Genomic DNA, 18,300 nt, shown 5'->3' on the forward strand with positions numbered 1-18,300 from the left:
AGTGTTCCAACGGTCAAAATATTTGAATTTTACACTGATGCATCGATGCACTATGGTCATGCATCGATGCACCGACGCTCCCAACTGTTTTAATTAATTGTTTTCACACTCAAACGACTCTATTAACTCCACTAATCATCCCCAACGTTCGGAATCATTTGAAGGAGTATTTAAACAAGCTTAGAAGCCATTGATCAACAACAAGAAACTAGAATCAAGAGAGAATCAAAGAGAAAACATCAAACCTCAAGTTTGAGCACTTCAAGCCTATTTTTCATTCAATATTCATTTTGCTTTCAAGAACACTACTTGTACTCAATTGTATTCATTCTTGAGTGTTCTTTTTTTTGTTCTAGAATTGTGCAAACATATTTGCCTTGTGAGGTTTTTCATTAAGTTTGCGAATTTGTAATCTTCTCTTTGAGAAAGAGTGTTCTCAAGAATTGTGGTATATTCTTGAGGGAGTTGTAAGGTTATCTCTTTGGCCTCAAAAGAAAGAACAAATTAGTGAATTTGTTGAAAACTCCTTAGTGTGGATAGCTAAGGTAGTGGACGTAGACTTTGGTTGAGAAAGTCGAACCACTCTAAATCGTTGTGCAAATCTTTTCTATTTTCTACAAAAGCTTCCACCATAATTTTTAATTGCCAATTCACCCCCTCTTGGCCGATTCCGTCGATCGATTAACTCAACATGATCATTAAAGTTTAAGTTTTTTTAATTTAATTACTTAACTTTCAAATTACTCCTAATTTAATCACTTTAATTTTTAAATTTATTTTTTATTTTTAATTATATATTAATAAAATAATAAAAAATGTCACGTCACAGAAATTATTAATAAAATAAAATATAGTGATTAAAATAGGGATAATTTGAAAGTTGAATAGTTAAACTGAATTTTTTTAAATTTTAGTACCAAAATAGGAGTGAGAAGATATTTGAGTGATGAATGATGTAATTTATGCATTAAAAAAAATACAGCTGTTAAGTTTTTAACGGGACAAACTAAAATGAAACAAAAATTAAACATTAAATATGATTTTGAAAAAATTAAAAATTTAGATATTAAATCGGACAAAGAAAATTTACCCAATAGTTTTTTGAAAAGTTTGAAAACCTGCTATTTTTTTACCATTAAGTCTTAAAATTTTGTCATTACTTAATAAATCTAACCCATCCTATCATATTAGATCTAATTGATAATCGGTAAATCTTCACTATTGACACTATTATTACTTAGATTGTGACTTTGAGTTGCTAAATTGTTAATTCTTCTTTTAATACAGAATATAGTGTTAAACCCTAAGCCATTTCCCATTTCCAAGCGGCCTCAGCCTTCCTCTCAAAGAAGAGATAGCTAAATTCAATATCTGCAATTTGATTCAGCAGCGGAGATAATGAAGGTGGTTGCTTTAGTCAGCGGTGGCAAAGATAGCTGTTATGCTATGATGAAGTGCATCCAATACGGCCACCAGGTTTTTCTGCTGTTTCCCTAGAAATAAATCAACATAATTTGAGCTAAAAACTAAAAAGATTTTGGGACTTATAGGTTCTTAAAAGAAAAGGGTACCCGGAAGAAGTACTAGTTGATGCTTTCCCCCACTTAGAATTTAAAATTTTAATGCTTTTTACAAAATGAAAATAGAAAGAAGAAGAAAATTGACATTTTTATTGGTGTTTTGGTTTAGATTGTCGCTTTGGCTAATTTACTACCGGCTGATGATTCAGTGGACGAGTTGGATAGCTACATGTATCAAACTGTGAGTCTCTGCCAGTTCTTGTCGTTTGATTTTACTCATTTATCTATGTTTGTAAGAAAATGGTAGCAAAACCATACTACTTCAATTGTTTAATGTTAAGAGTTTATAAAACATGCATCTTTGCTTGAGTTCGGCATGAATATTGAGTACTTTTTCCCCCTTCACTGCAGGTAGGACACCAAATAATTGTAAGCTATGCTGAATGCATGGGAGTGCCATTGTTCCGAAGGCGAATTCAAGGATCCACAAGGCAAGCCCTTTAAACGAGTATGGTGGTAAACCATGTATCTTATTTAGGGAATTTATGATCTTCACTTTGCATCACAATTACGAAAGGGCTAAAAATGCTATCTTCGTTCGTCATTTCATGATTGATTGGTTTGTTATGTACTTCAGGCTTTTCCATATCTTTAGTTATGGTATTTCCTTCAAGTTTGTTTTATCCATTATGGGACTATTAAACAGTTTTATTAAGAATTTCGGAGGCTTTTCTATGTATCTCTTTGTGTGGGTATATCATGTTTGCCAGATTGTACTAAGTATGATGCTTCTAGTCAAGTTATACATTTCTCTTTCACTGCATGATGGTTGGGGTACAGCATAGAAAGTTTGTTAATCCATTTAGTAAGTTGGCATGTCATGGAGAATTTTACTTTATATTTGGTAAAAATGATCTCCCGATAGGCTGCTTCTTTGATTAGTTAGTTTTCACCCAAGCATGTGCCCTTTCAACTTGAAAAAATGTACATTATACGTATTTTTTTCTGAAGCTTTCGGTGACTATTGTAGGCACCAGAAACTTAGCTACCAAAAGACACCAGGTGATGAAGTAGAAGATATGTATATTTTGTTAAATGAAGTTAAGAAGCAGATACCTTCTGTCACAGCAGTTTCTTCTGGTGCAATTGCATCAGATTATCAAAGGCTACGAGTAGAAAGTGTTTGTTCAAGGTTAGGGCTTGTTTCTTTGTCATATTTGTGGAAACAAGATCAATCGTTGCTTCTCCAAGAAATGGTAATTTTTTTTTTTGTTAATGCCAATACTTAATAAACATTTAGATAGTTTGTCTCACATATTATTATGTTTTCTTTCCTGTTCAGATAACAAATAGCATTATGGCTATCACAGTCAAGGTATGTAGTGTCTTGGATTTTATCATCCATATACTTCTTGTTTAGAGTCCTTGTGATGTCTTTTCTGCTTGTGCTATGTAGATTTATTTTCTAGCTATTTCTTTTATGAGATGCTTCATCGATGATCGATTCCATTTTAAATTTGAGTAATGTGTTTTTTTTTGGGGTTTATCATGTCATAGGTTGCAGCCATGGGGTTGGACCCTTCAAAGCACTTGGGCAAAGAAATAGCATTCTTGAAACCTTATCTGCATAAATTGAAAGAGTATGTTCGTGCTGTTTTAACATTCACTCTCTCTCAATGCATGACGTAACTTCTAACGTTTGAAGTGTGACTGGAAACTTTTATATTTTTTTCTTTCAAACTCCCATTTGGCAGCTTGTATGGAATAAATGTATGTGGAGAGGGAGGGGAGTATGAAACTCTGACTCTTGACTGCCCACTCTTCCGTGTAAGCTTTTCTGTTGACCGTTCTACTGGAAAAAATATTTTCCTTATATTTGTTGCTTCCCCCAACCCATCTTTCTTTCGTCGTAGTAGTTTCTTTTATTTCTTTCCAAGGATTTAATCAGAATTCATGTTCTGAATTAGGGGGTTTGCATCCCAGTTGCGTTTAACAAATTCTTCGTTCATTGTTTCTTCTGTCGTAACTATTAAAGTTTAAAATTTCTCAGAATGCTCGAATTGTGCTTGATGAGTACCAAGTTGTACTGCACTCTTCAGATTCCATTGCTCCAGTTGGTGTGCTGCATCCGTTGAAATTTCATTTGGAAAGAAAGGCATCCAACTCTGTAAGTGCTAATGACAAAACCAATGATCTCTGTTGCGAGAACATCAGTTCTGTATCTGAAGTGCAAGGAGAAAACCCAAAAGAATACAAATCTCTGGGCGAGCCTGTTCCTGAAGTTAGTGACTTGGTTGAAGTTTCAAGTCATAGGCTTCATGTCTCTAAAACAGAAAAGGATAATACATTTTCTATGTGCTGTTGGTTACAAGATCCATCAGGACCTTCAGGAGGTTAAAAAAACGACGCTTCACAGATTTGCTTTTGTCATTCCTTGCTACATATTGTTCCTTTCTATTTAACCATTGTTTCCAAATACAACACTACAGTTGATAACAATTTTTGGTTACTTTGTTTGATAGGTTTACAGGAAGATCTGGAGCTGATCCTTAGACAAATTGAGTTGCAACTTGTAGGATGTGATTCAGGCTGGGAGAATGTGCTTTATATTCATCTCTACATTTCTGATATGGATCAGTTCACTCAGGCAAATGAGACCTATGTGAGATTTATTACCCAGGATAAATGCCCTTTTGGTGTTCCATCACGAAGTACTATTGAACTGCCGTTAATTCAAGCGAGTTTAGGGAGAGCATATGTTGAAATTCTAGTTGCTAATGATCAGAGCAAACGAGTTTTGCATGTTCAAAGTATTTCTTGCTGGGCACCAAGTTGCATTGGACCTTATAGTCAGGTACCTCGAATCATGGCAATTGGCATCAATCAGTAAAGGTTTCTTTTTGTAACATTTTAATACTTCATGCTTTTTCCAAAAGAATATTGAAATAATTAGAAGAAATTGTCTGACCATTATCCTTCTAACAGCCTGGTTGAATATTATTTTTGGTTGGTACTGAAACACAGTAATAGTTTTCTTCATGACAAGAGATTGAATTGGAAGCCACTCGGGAATCTTAAAATATCAAGATCCCGTTCAAAAATGTTATGCCTTTTTGTTTTTCGGGTGTGGACATGCCTGTTATTTCGACTTTTAACCTGATCAATTTTACTTTTAGGCAACTTTTCATAAGGAGATACTACACATGGCTGGTCAGTTGGGACTCGATCCACCTACAATGACTATTTGTGATGGAGGGTCAACTGCAGAACTTGAGCAGGCACTGCAAAACAGTGAGGCAATAGCAGAATGCTTTAAGTGCTCGATATCTACTTCTGCTATCTTCTTTGTGGTTTACTGTTCGACTAACATTCCTTTAGATGAGAGACCAAAAATCCACGAAAAGCTGGATTCGTTTGTGAACCAACTTAAGCTGTCTCATTTGGGTAAAGATACCAAGCCCGACGTACTTGATCCTATTTTTCTTTATATTCTAGTTCCAGATCTTCCAAAAAGGTAAATGATCCACACTTCGTGTGAACTCTTCAATGAATAATTGAAAGCATAATGGTATGTGTTGTATCCAACAGAAGGGCATTTCGTCATCTTTTGTTTCTGATATTGCAGAGCACTTGTAGAAATAAAGCCGATTCTTTATGTCCCAGATACTGCAGAAACGCCCGACGAAACTTCCAGTGAACTTTCTAGCATAGTGGCACGTAGTTCTTTCAGTTTTCAACCTGTAGAATGGCATGATTCATGTATTCAGAAATGTGTCATTCACGGAAAGATATGTGCGGTTGTTTTGTCTATCACAAGTGAAGTTGCTATGAAGGTTTGTTCTGATTCTATGAATGCTGATTGGAGCAACGGTAATCATCAGAATTCTCTAACGGAGAGCCAAATGAAAAGAATATCTAGATTTTGCATCTATCTTCTTGACAAAACCATTATCGAAAATGGTTTCTCCTGGAATGACACTATGGTAAGTTTCTTAGGCAAGCTCCAAATTTTCCTTCGACGTTGATTGTAAATAGTTATATCCTGTTGAACTTCGGTTACGAAAATGCTTTTCATCAGGAGATTTTCATAATGTTTTGTTTATTGGTTCCTGGAGTTCTGTCATTTATTTTATTAATTATCTCCATTTATGTGTTGCTTTCATTGTAGTTCCTCACGTTTGTTCCCCCCATTTCCCCCTAGATCTTGAGACTGTACATCCCACAAAACCTCCGTGTTCCGTTGGAGATGATATCAAGCTTGTTTGAGGACGCATTCAAGGAACTCGATCAGATGAATGGTGCTGCCAAAGTAGGTGGGAAGTCTATCTTCAATCCTGTTCCGGTCCTAGGTACCGGAAGATCTGCTGCATGCACAGAAGATATAATCACCTGTGAGCTGTTTGCTCGGAAATCTTGATCTTCGGTGGATAAGTCATCGATGGAACTCCTTTTCGAAAGTTAAAACTGCCACAAGAATGAAGAGCTAATGCTTGTGGTCAATTTAGATGTAAGATTTCTTTTCTTTGGTACCAATTATTCTTCTCATTTCAAGGGATCTAAAGAATCTTGGTAAGTCATTTAAATTATTATCTCAAAGTACAAGAACAGTTGCTCATCATATAACCTTCATTTTCATAATCAGTGGAGATATAGTTGTCAATTATGTTGGAATGATGAGAATGCTAATATATATATATATATATATATATATATATATATCGGGTTAGAATCCATTTACGCTTAATGTAAAACTTCTAGTTTTATATTTTTTTTATGATCGTTGGATGAGCAGAAATAGACGACTAAGATTATTTCCTACTTTTAATTTCATCCATTTATTTAAACTCATCTAACGATATTAAAAATGTATAAAACTAAAAAGTATACAAAGTGTGAATGGATCCTCCTTCCCCCTCCCTATATATAGATAGATACCAATGTCGATACTTTATCGAATGTACCCTACAACAGGCCATTGTTGTACAACTATAAATTTGTGAAAATGACATTGGAGAAGAGGCTGAGATTTGGAATTGTATATGGCCATAAGTTATGGTGGTTTTCAGTAAACAGGACAAAATTAAAATAGGTTTTAGGTGGGAAATCACAGCTCACATGGGAGGAAGGAGGGCAAAGAACAAATTTTGAGCTTCAGCATTGAAATCATATGGACGACCACCCCCTACCCCCAAATTAACAACTAAAGCTTTTAGTAAAGATTTCTTTTATAGAAACAGCCAGTTTTATTAGAAAGAGGAAATACTCAAAATTATAAAGAAGATCATAATCATAAATTAAATATATAATTAAAACATTTTTTTATAATCATTGACAAAATTAGTCACTTGAAAAATGTTAAAAATCCAACAAAATACTTGAACAAAGATATATACGAACAAAACTGATTGTATCAATAAATAAATCATAAAAGGGATCAAACTATTAAAGACACCTACGAACTGCAAATTACAGATGAGCGACGTGAGAAACTATCCACGAATGCAAACCGCATATCAAAATTCAATATGTGGGTTCAAAACAGAAAAGATCAACAAGATAACAAACAAGTGTTATCTTCATCAGTCAAGACGGCGTCAAATCCGATCTTGAAAAAAAAAAGATAACTTAAAAGAACAATTAAACGAATGATAAAGGAAACCGAAAACGTGCACACAGATCAACAAGATAACAAACAAATGTCATCTTGATCAGCCGAGACGACGTCAAATTCAATCTTAAAAAAATATAACTGAAAAGAACAATCAAACGACTAATAAAGGAAACCGAAAACGTGTCAAAAGATAGAGGGAAAATATGCCATAAAGTCAAAATAAGGTAAAATTATTAGAAAACTAAAAAATAAAGATCTAATATAAGAAAGTAAAGAAAAAAAATGAAAAATACATGTGGCCGAGACCATCACTAAAACTAATATCACTGCATACCAAATAAAATTATGAAAAAAATAAAGTCGCGTTGAATAATCGTAAACATGATCTCTATTCAATATGATATATTTATTTATAAATATGATACTAATTTCATAATAATATAATTCAATTGAGAATTATTTAAACTTAATATATACAAAATGAAATTGTAGACACTCATTTTTGTCCCTTTTTTTTTTATTTTTTTTATATACATACATATATATATTATATAGTTTGAAAACATTTTTAATACATATATATATAATATATAGTTTTGAAAACATGTTTGAAAACAATTATATATTATATAGTTTTTAAAACATTTTGAAAATATATATAGTTTTTAAAAACATTTTGAAAACATATATATATATTATATAGTTTTAAAATTATTTTGAAAACTTATATAATATATAGTTTTAAAAATATTTTTGAAAACTATATATTTTTTAAAACATTTCTCAAAATATATAATATATAATTTTAAAATATTTTTTTTGAAAATATATATTATGTAGGTTTTTGGAAAATATTTTATTTTATTTTATTATTATTATTATTTATTTTATTTATTTATTTTATTTTATTAATTTTATTTTTATTTCATTTTTACTTTTCAGGTCCAAAGTCAAGTATGGGTCAAAGCCCAACCGAGCCTGCAAGTCTGGCCCAGCAAGCAGGCCCGATGGGAGGTCCAAATGGGAATTAGGGTTTCAGCATGTCACAGCGCCGCATAGAAGGTTCCAGAAGCATGAGCCAACAGGCACAACAGCGCGAGATTCCGGTCGGGGAAATCGGGACTGACCCATCCCGAAATCCCCGCCAACAGTAAGCACGTTACCATGGTAATCGGAGATAACCAACGGCCGATGAAGGCCTATAAATACCAAACGGGACCACGGTGACGGGGGAGATCATCAACGAGTAAACACAAGAACCATCATCACAGAGACAGAACCAACGAAAGAGAGAACCACACCATCATCGAAGAGCCACAATAAACACAGTAAACCGAGATCAACAGAACCCACAAAAATACCGAACCAAAACACGAAACCACCACCATCACGAGACCATCATCAAACATCAAGCACAAACAAAGCCAAACAAAAATAAAACACAAGCAAGCAAAATATACAACCCAAAACCCGAAGCGTCGTCGGTGAAAAAGGTGAGAAAATCGAGCGGCCACCGCCGGCAGTGGCCGGCGCGGTGGCCGGCACGGCGGAGAGGCCACCGGGCGGTGGCCGGGGTTCGGCTGGCTGGGAGAGCTTCAGAGCATTTGAAGGGTTTTTTTGTTTTTTTTCTTTTCTGATGTTGATACAAATGAAGGAGTTGGGGGATATTTGGATTTTATACAACCCGTGGACCCGACCTATGCGCGACCCGATCCAGTTCCCAGGATCCGCGCGCTTTGCTGTTAAAAAGGGTAAATCGTGTTTTTGGTCCCCTATTTTGTAATTGATTCAGTTTGACCCCTAATTTTAATTTTTATCCCTAATTCTTCTTAATTTCACCCCTATTTTATCATCTTTTTAATTCAGTCCATTTATAGTTATTCTATATTATCTTTTTCATATTTTTATTTAATTGATACTACTTTTATATATATATGTATATTTTTATTTTTATTTTATTTTTTTTATTTTTATTTTTTCCATCTAACATTTTTTCGACATTTTCAGAGGTAATTTCAATCGATCAAAGGTAAGTATTTCGAATCGGGTAATTTAAATTTTAATTTAAATTTATTAATTTCCACAAATGAAGACAACCGAAAAATTAATTGATACCGAAAGGGTGGTTCAAGGGTGCTAATCCTTCCTTGACCGTAACCGACTCCCGAACCCGATACGTTTCTGGTACAACGCAGATCAGGTAAGATGGTGTCCGACCCACCTAAATTCATTTTAAAATGGTCGGTGGCGAATCTAACCCAATCAATTCAAGTCGAATCCCAATTCCGGGGCTCAACCGAAAGACGGTTCCGACAGCTTGGCGACTCCACTGGGGACAGGTAAGTGAGTCAGGCCAGAATTAATTTTCGGTTGTCTTTTTATGCGAAAATAGTAAATTTTAATTTTAATTTATTTATTCAATTCCAATTATTTACCTTTGATTATTTTTTTTCAAATAAATAGTTGTACTGACATTTTTTTTCAATGGTTTCAGATTTTTGAAAACTTTCTATCTCTGGCTCTATACCCGAGCTCCAAACCCTTTTAAGTGGGGGTGAAAGCGACGCATTCGTGTGAATTTATTCACCGCATATGCCTAGCAAGTAGCCTTCGGGATTCATATACCTTATGTCTTCGTGTGAATTTATTCACCGTGCGGGCATAAGGGAATGTTTCCTCTCGAGTTTAACTTAGTCCACATAAGCTTGTAATGAGCTTAGGACTAAGGTCTGGTAAGCCCAAGGGGGCACCGGTAAGGAGAACTCGAGTACCTTTTTAGAACCTAAACCGGGAGAGTGCAGGGATTTAGAGCCCACCCCAAAACCTCATTCCAAACCCTAGGCTGCTTTGTTTCCTACTTTACTTTATGTTCAAAGCATACGAACTAGACAAATATGCGGTTAGGATTTGTTTGAAATTAGCATGCGGGATAGAGATCATGTCCGGGTAGGAATAATATGCATGTGAGATAGATATCATGTGGGGTAGGACTTTTCATTTGCATCTTTTTTATTATTATCCTTATCTCACTAACTTTTTTTCCCTTTCCTCCTTTCATTTTTGTTCGTTTGCATTTTTTATCATTCGCATCATTAAAACGAGGTGTTGATCCACCAAAAATGTGTTTGTTAAACGTAAATAATCTGCATTAATGGACAAAGGGGTTATAATACAAAGAGATAAAAAGCTCAGAAGTCCAACTGTGATCAAAGAATACTCACAGGAAAAGGTTGCAGGGGCAAGACGAGGAAATGGTTACAGACCCGGAGAGTCCTTTCGAAAACTACGAGAACAAGATGGTGAAACCCTAGCTATGCTGGAGACCATTATTGACGAATTCCAAAAAAAAGTCGACAAACTTCGGATGGAGGGCTCTAATGGCACTTTCGTTTGGAACGAGCTCGATATATATTGAGGGTCGGAGATGCAGTCATTCGAGACCTTTTTTGGGGCAAGCAACTCGTCACCAGCACAAGTTTAGCCAAAGGAGCCGGAATAGTTCGACAGGATATTCAACCGGTGAAAAAGCGGAAGATAAATCAACTTGCCAGAAGCTGTGCGGGATCTATACCATCAAAAAGTTTTTTGTCTCTTCAGACATAACATTTTTTCCCCAATAAGGATTATTCAGAATAATATGCACATTTTTCGGATCAATGCCTCGGACATTTTATGCATCATGCATTTAAACATTTTGCATTTTGTTATTTTCTTTGCATTCACATTAACTAACGGAAACATGTCTCATCGGAAATGAACAAATACTGGAGATACCACCTCAAGCTCAGGACACGCCCCATCCGCATAACACCCGCCTGAAAAAGAAGAAGATGGAAGCAAGAATCGAGAAAATGGAGGAGAACATGGCAAAATTGCAGAAGGAGCTTGAAGATAAGATAAACCAGAGTAGTATGAGTACTCTGAATACAATCATGAAGAACCAATAATCTTTGGTTGATCAGATCGTTGCCAAGTTAGTTAGCCTTCAACAGACCAGTGCGTCTGGGGCAGGTTCACCGGAAGGGGTAACTATACCACCTACCCCGCAAGTGGTTGTCTCACCTGAAATCTTACCAGAACTTCGAGGGGACTCATCTGCTGCAAAAACGAAGCCCTCGTCCTCTGTATTTAACTCTACGAACAATCCGGGTTATTATCATATATCGGATTCGGACGAAGAGGACAAATCAAAGAAGATGGAGGATAAAATCAAGCAATTGGAGGAGCAAATGAAGGTAGTCAAAGGAGACCATGACTACCACGAAGTCGATGCCGCAAAACTCAGTCTAGTCCCGGACTTAGTTCTTCCTCCAAAATTCAAGTCCCCAGAATTCGAGAAATTTGACGGGAACAGTTGCCCATCCGCTCACATCACCATGTTCTGCCGAAATATGACAGGATATGGAGGAAACGACCAACTCCTGATCCACTGCTTCCAGGAGAGTTTATCGGGCTCAGCCATCTGGTGGTACAACCAGCTAAGCCAATCAAGTATCAAGACCTAGAAGGACCTGACTAAGTCATTTCTGGAACAATATAAGCATGTCAACGATATAAGGCCAGATCGAGTTATGCTACAAAGCATGGAAAATAAGCATAACGAAAGTTTCAGGCAGTACGCACAAAAATGGAGGGACTTGGCTATGCAAGTTCATCCACCTTTAGATGAAAAGAAAACTCGGAAACTTTTCGTACAGACCCTGAAGGCTCCATACTTCGGACACCTAGTTGCGATCACATCAGGGAGCTTTTCAGACTTAGTTATGGCCGGAGAAATGATCGAGTCGGCCATAAAGCAAGGCAAGATTAAGGATGGAGAAGCCAGTAAGAAGCCTCCTATGAGGGAGAGGGATGGAGAGGTTAACAACATCAAACACTTCAGCAAAGGTGTTACGATCTCCAGCCCAAAATCAACTGCAGCTGTACCATCAGGTACTTTCAAACAAGATTCCAGAGAACCAAAGAGGGGAAGGGAACATTTCGACCCTATTCCATGACCTACAAAGAGCTTTATCAGCAACTGCTTGACACCCATGTAGTGTCACCATATCCGGTAGAACCCATGAAGCCCCCATATCCCAAGTGGTATGATGAGAGCGCTCATTGTGAATATCACGGCGGTGTCCCAGGGCACACAATTGAGAACTGTTACGCCTTCAAGAGAGTCGTACAGAAGATGCGTAACCAGAACTGGATCGACTTCAACAACTTGGGGGCATCCAAATGAGGAAGATCATTTCATCATTTGAGACATTCTGTTTGAGTTTGTTGTTTTTTTCATTTTTCTTAAGTTTTTCATGTTAATTTAAAGATGTTAAGCAATGAATCACATTTGCAAACTTGAAATTCTTTGAATATCATATGAATTAAGAAACTCTGTAAATGGTTCAAAGTTACATATCTTTGACGCAATTTAAAACAAGGACTTTGACCTTACCCAGAATATACCCTCAAACATTGTGCATTGCTCTTGCAATTAACCAATATAACCTTTTCCTTTCATAAAATGCGGACAACATGGGGCATCCTTTTGCATATAACATTACTATGCTTTTTATTTAGGACGTTCAATGATGATCATGATCTTCATAGATGGAATAGTCGAGTAGGTGAATCTAGTTTAGGCCAGTTACTTGGAAATTGAACTCTAAAGATGAGATTCCTTGACTTTCAAAAACACCTAGACTATAACAGATTCTTCTTAACAAACTTAAGAAATTGGATCCGTGTACCCAGATTATACTATTATATATACAATAAAGCTTGAGTTGTCCCTCTAAAGCAATTTGTTAAACGCCCCGGCTTTATGGATAATATTCAGCTAGCCTGATAAAGATGATTATACTATACAATAAAGCTTGAGCTGTCCCTCTAAGACAATTGGTTAAACGCCCCGGCTTTATGGATAAGATTTCAGCTAACCTGATAAAGGTGTTTACATATTGGGCTGTCCCTCTAGAGCAATTGGTTAAACGCCCCGGCTTTATGGATTTAGCTAGCCAGATAATGGCAATATTAAATAAGGAGTTTCGGTAAAAATGGACTAAGGGAGTTAAAGAACACCTGTTATAGTCAATTTCACACGAGCACTCAAGGATTTCATTTTTAGACCGATATTTTTGCACTACTTTTATTAGAGGAGCCTACAAAACTTGAACAAATCGAAGATTTCGGAGGATCGAAATAGAAGGTCTAGTAATTGATTATGCTAGTTGTGTCATTTTGTCCGCATCGAATTAAAATGCCGAAGCATGTTGCGATATTTCAAAAATGACATTTTTTGACCTTAGAAAGGAGGCCAACCTAAAGCCAACTCATCATTTCGAACATTTGTCAAAGAGCTGTAACTCTGAAGTCATAAAAAGAGCTATTGATTCCTTTAATATACTTTGAACTCATGTTTACAATTTGATTCAATTACGAACAATATTTTACAGAATTTTTATCATTTTCCCTCCTAAAACAAGAGAAAGGGGGAAAAACATTTTCAAACAGGACAGTCTCAAATATGAAAGGTCTGTAAAGCCAAAACCCGGAAAAGAGAATGGGACACGATCGATTCCAAGGACCAGATTGGCAGACAAAGCACGAGACTCCATCCAAGAAATAACACATAATTCATTCATGTTGCATGCATCTTAGACATACTTAGGTGCATCACATTCATCATTTTAGCATATATGATTTTTTGTAGCTTTTAGAGTCAAGTTTCGACTTCAGGATGAAGGATACTCGATTCGCATGCACCTTTAAAGAACGATGGTGGTTGCTTAGCTACACCTCAACCAACTTGACATATCTACAGATCTCAGAACCAATTTCAGATGGGTTTGAGAACCAATTCAGATCAAATTCAGTTCAGCTCAACTCAACAATGAGCAACATGTTTCCAGTTTATGTCTTTAAGCCAGATTTCAATTTCACAACGGAAGATATTCGGCTGTCAGAATTCATCAGTGGGCTTTCCCGTAAAAGGGGAGTCATTCAAAGACCTTCGAGTTCGACTCCGCTCAGCTCCAAGGCATATCATTTGCAGCATAACTTAAGTCGAGAAGGGTTATCTGCCAACCAAAGACCTTTGAGTTCGACTACGCTCAGCTCAACGGCACATCATTTGCAGCATAGCTTAAGTCGAGAAGGGCTATCTGCCAAAGACCCCCGAGTTCGATTACACTCAACTTCGAGGGCACATCATTTGCAACATAACTTAAGTCGAGAAGGGTTATCTGCCATAAAGACCTTTGAGTTCGACTACGCTCAGCTCAACGGCACATCATTTGCAGCATAGCTTAAGTCGAGAAGGGCTATCTGCCAAAGACCCCCGAGTTCGATTACACTCAGCTTTGAGGGCACATCATTTGCAGCATAACTTAAGTCGAGAAGGGTTATCTACCAACCAAAGACCTTCGAGTTCGACTACGCTCAGCTCCAAGGCATATCATTTGCAGCACAACTTAAGTCTAGAAGGGTTGTCTGCCAACAAAAAACCTTTGAGTTCGACTACGCTCAGCTCAACGGCACATCATTTGCAGCATAGCTTAAGTCGAGAAGGGCTATCTGCCAAAGACCCCCGAGTTCGATTACACTCAGCTTCGAGGGCACATCATTTACAGCATAACTCAAGGCTAGAAGGGTTATCTATGACCAAAGACCTTTGAGTTCGACTACGCTCAGCTCAACGACACATCATTTGCAACATAGCTTAAGTTGAGAAGGGCTATCTGCCAAAGACCCCCGAGTTCGATTACACTCAGCTTCGAGGGCACATCATTTACAACATAACTTAAGTTGAGAAGGGCTATCTGCCAAAGACCCCCGAGTTCGATTACACTCAGCTTCGAGGGCACGTCATTTGCAGCACAACTAAAGTCTAGAAGGGTTGTCTATCAACGAAGACCTTTCGAGTTCGATTCCATTCAGCTCGAGGACTTATCAACCACATGGTAGAGTCAAGGAACTACTTTCCAGTCGAGTTTTCCAACCAAGATCTTTAAACCGAGAAGAAGACTGAGGTGGGCTGCAATTTGAAGCCATATCCTGATTCCGAACTACGACTTCAATTCCATATCACTTCAAGGTGGACTTGACCTCGCGACGAGGGAGCCAGCCGCAACACAAATTCGACAGGGAGTTATTTTTCAACTCTGCCGAACGAAAATTTGTGTCCTTTTATCTTTGTCCTATTTTTCGTTCCACGAAAAATGACAAAGAGGGGCAGCTGTAGACACTCATTTTCGTCCATTTTTTTTGTTTTTTTATATACATACATATATATATATTATATAGTTTGAAAACATTTTTTAATACATATATATATATATATAATATAGTTTTGAAAACATGTTTGAAAACATTTATATATTATATAGTTTTTAAAACATTTTGAAAATATATATAGTTTTTAAAAACATTTTGAAAACATATATATATTATATAGTTTTAAAATTATTTTGAAAACTTATATAATATATAGTTTTAAAAATATTTTTGAAAACTATATATTTTTTAAAACATTTCTCAAAATATATAATATATAATTTCAAAATATTTTTTTTGAAAATATATATTATGTAGGTTTTTGGAAAATATTTTATTTTATTTTATTATTATTATTATTTATTTTATTTATTTTATTTTATTTTATTAATTTTATTTTTATTTCATTTTTACTTTTCAGGTCCAAAGTCAAGTATGGGTCAAAGCCCAACCGAGCCTGCAAGTCTGGCCCAGCAAGCAGGCCCGGTGGGAGGTCTAAATGGGAATTAGGGTTTCAGCATGTCACAGCGTCGCATAGGAGGTTCCAGAAGCATGAGCCAACAGGCACAACAGCGCGAGATTCCGGTCGGGGAAATCGGGACTGACCCATCCCGAAATCCCCGCCAACAGCAAGCACGTTACCATGGTAATCGGAGATAGCCAACGGCCGATGAAGGCCTATAAATACCAAACGGGACCACGGTGACGGGGGAGATCATCAACGAGTAAACACAAGAACCATCGTCACAGAGACAGAACCAACGAAAGAGAGAACCACACCATCATCGAAGAGCCACAATAAACAGTAAACCGAGATCAACAGAACCCACAAAAATACCGAACCAAAACACGAAACCACCACCATCACGAGACCATCATCAAACATCAAGCACAAACAAAGCCAAACAAAAATAAAACACAAGCAAACAAAATATACAACCCAAAACCCGAAGCGTCGTCGGTGAAAAAGGTGAGAAAATCGAGCGGTTTTTCTCAGATCTACGTCGTTTGGAGCCTTTTTAGGGGAATCGAGCTTCAGTTTAGTGTTGAGGGGGTAGAGGATAGCGTTTTGTGAGAGTTTGGGATGTTTCGGCCACCGTCGGCGGTGGCCGACGCTGTGGCCGGCACGACGGAGAGGCCACCGGGCGGTGGCCGGGGTTCGGCTGGCTGGGAGAGCTTCAGAGCATTTGAAGGGTTTTTTTGTTTTTTTTCTTTTCTGATGTTGATACAAATGAAGGAGTTGGGGGAATATTTGGATTTTATACAACCCGTGGACCCGACCCGTGCGCGACCCGATCCAGTTCCCAAGATCCGCGCGCTTTGCTGTTAAAAAGGGTAAATCGTGTTTTTGGTCCCCTATTTTGTAATTGATTCAGTTTGACCCCTAATTTTAATTTTTATCCCTAATTCTTCTTAATTTCACCCCTATTTTATCATCTTTTTAATTCAGTCCATTTATAGTTATTCTATATTATCTTTTTCATATTTTTATTTAATTGATACTACTTTTATATATATATGTATGTTTTTATTTTTTATTTTTTTATTTTTTTATTTTTATTTTTTCCATCTAACATTTTTTCGACATTTTCAGAGGTAATTTCAATCGATCAAAGGTAAGTATTTCGAATCGGGTAATTTAAATTTTAATTTAAATTTATTAATTTCCACAAATGAAGACAACCGAAAAATTAATTGGTACCGAATGGGCGGTTCAAGGGTGCTAATCCTTCCTTGACCGTAACCGACTCCCGAACCCGATACGTTTCTGGTACAACGCAGATCAGGTAAGATGGTGTCCGACCCACCTAAATTCATTTTAAAGTGGTCGGTGGCGACTCTAACCCAATCAATTCAAGTCGAAGCCCAATTTCGAGGCTCAACCGAAAGACGGTTCCGACAGAAATGAATGATTATTAAGAAGGCACTAATTATATGATATAATTCAAACATTGATGTATGTGTACTCAATTGACAATTATTAACCTTAACATTTACAAATCTAATTTAATAACATGACATTTATTACATGTACACATCTATTACATGTACACATCTATTACATGTACACATCGACATTTTCTTTTGCAAAATTCCATTATTGAAATTAATTGAATGAAGTTATTGAAGTGCTTAATTAATGTTAATCATAAAAGGAAATCAATAAATCTTCTTAAAAACTAAAGTTTATTATAATTTAAGTCACTCATTAAAAAGCTATAGGTTAAATTTATTATGTTCATAATAATGGTTACAAGATTTTGTTTATATTTTAAAGTAAAAATTCTTCGTATTTTTTTAAAATTACTTATAGGTTTTATTCTAAAAAAGCCCCTGAAGTGTGATTTTTTAAACTTTACGAACCTAAACTATTTTTTTCTTATTCTAATTGCCTAATGTTTTTCACTATTTTCACTCTAATCCCTCAATATGACATGGTAACATCGTATAAACTATCATCTGACACATAATCTTCCATCCCTTAAGATGACATAATAAGATTATAAACTACCATGTGGTACAATTAGAAAGTATCAATTGATAAAAATAAATAAAAATTTAATAAATAAAAGTTATATATGTTTTTAAAATATCGCATTATCATAAATAAATATTTTATAATTACTTTTTGATCTTAGAACTTAAAAATTCCAAAAATATTTTTTAAAATTCACAAATTGTCAAATATATTTAAATTTTTTATTATTTTAAAAAATATTTTTTATAAAACTTTTATATTTTTTAAAAATTAGATTTTTATTTATATAACATTTTTTTGTCTTATTTGCTTGACAAGTGATAACATCAAGTTGGATATCGATTATGTATTTTTTATTTTTTTTATTTTTATAATGCATTTTTGTTTTGTTATTTTATAGTTTTCAAGTAACTCTATCTCTATAGTACGTTTTT

The 18,300-nt window shown here is 35.8% G+C and overlaps 1 protein-coding gene across 1 annotated transcript; it reads left to right on the plus strand.

The window, feature by feature from the left end:
* The first annotated feature begins 1,274 nt into the window (after positions 1–1,274).
* LOC120186121 (diphthine--ammonia ligase-like) lies at positions 1,275–6,045 on the plus strand. The gene is made up of 13 exons (XM_039190146.1): positions 1,275–1,322; positions 1,366–1,476; positions 1,690–1,761; positions 1,932–2,011; positions 2,551–2,776; positions 2,863–2,895; positions 3,078–3,160; positions 3,275–3,347; positions 3,571–3,913; positions 4,043–4,374; positions 4,697–5,034; positions 5,146–5,503; positions 5,722–6,045. Exons 2-13 carry the CDS (start codon positions 1,399–1,401, stop codon positions 5,935–5,937), a joined length of 2,232 nt encoding a protein of 743 aa, XP_039046077.1. The 5' UTR covers positions 1,275–1,322; positions 1,366–1,398; the 3' UTR covers positions 5,938–6,045.
* The last annotated feature ends 12,255 nt before the right edge of the window (positions 6,046–18,300 follow it).

This window comes from Hibiscus syriacus, unplaced genomic scaffold (genome assembly GCF_006381635.1).
Source record: "Hibiscus syriacus cultivar Baekdansim isolate YM2019G1 unplaced genomic scaffold, ASM638163v2 tig00113279_pilon, whole genome shotgun sequence".
NCBI classification, from domain to species: domain Eukaryota; kingdom Viridiplantae; phylum Streptophyta; class Magnoliopsida; order Malvales; family Malvaceae; genus Hibiscus; species Hibiscus syriacus.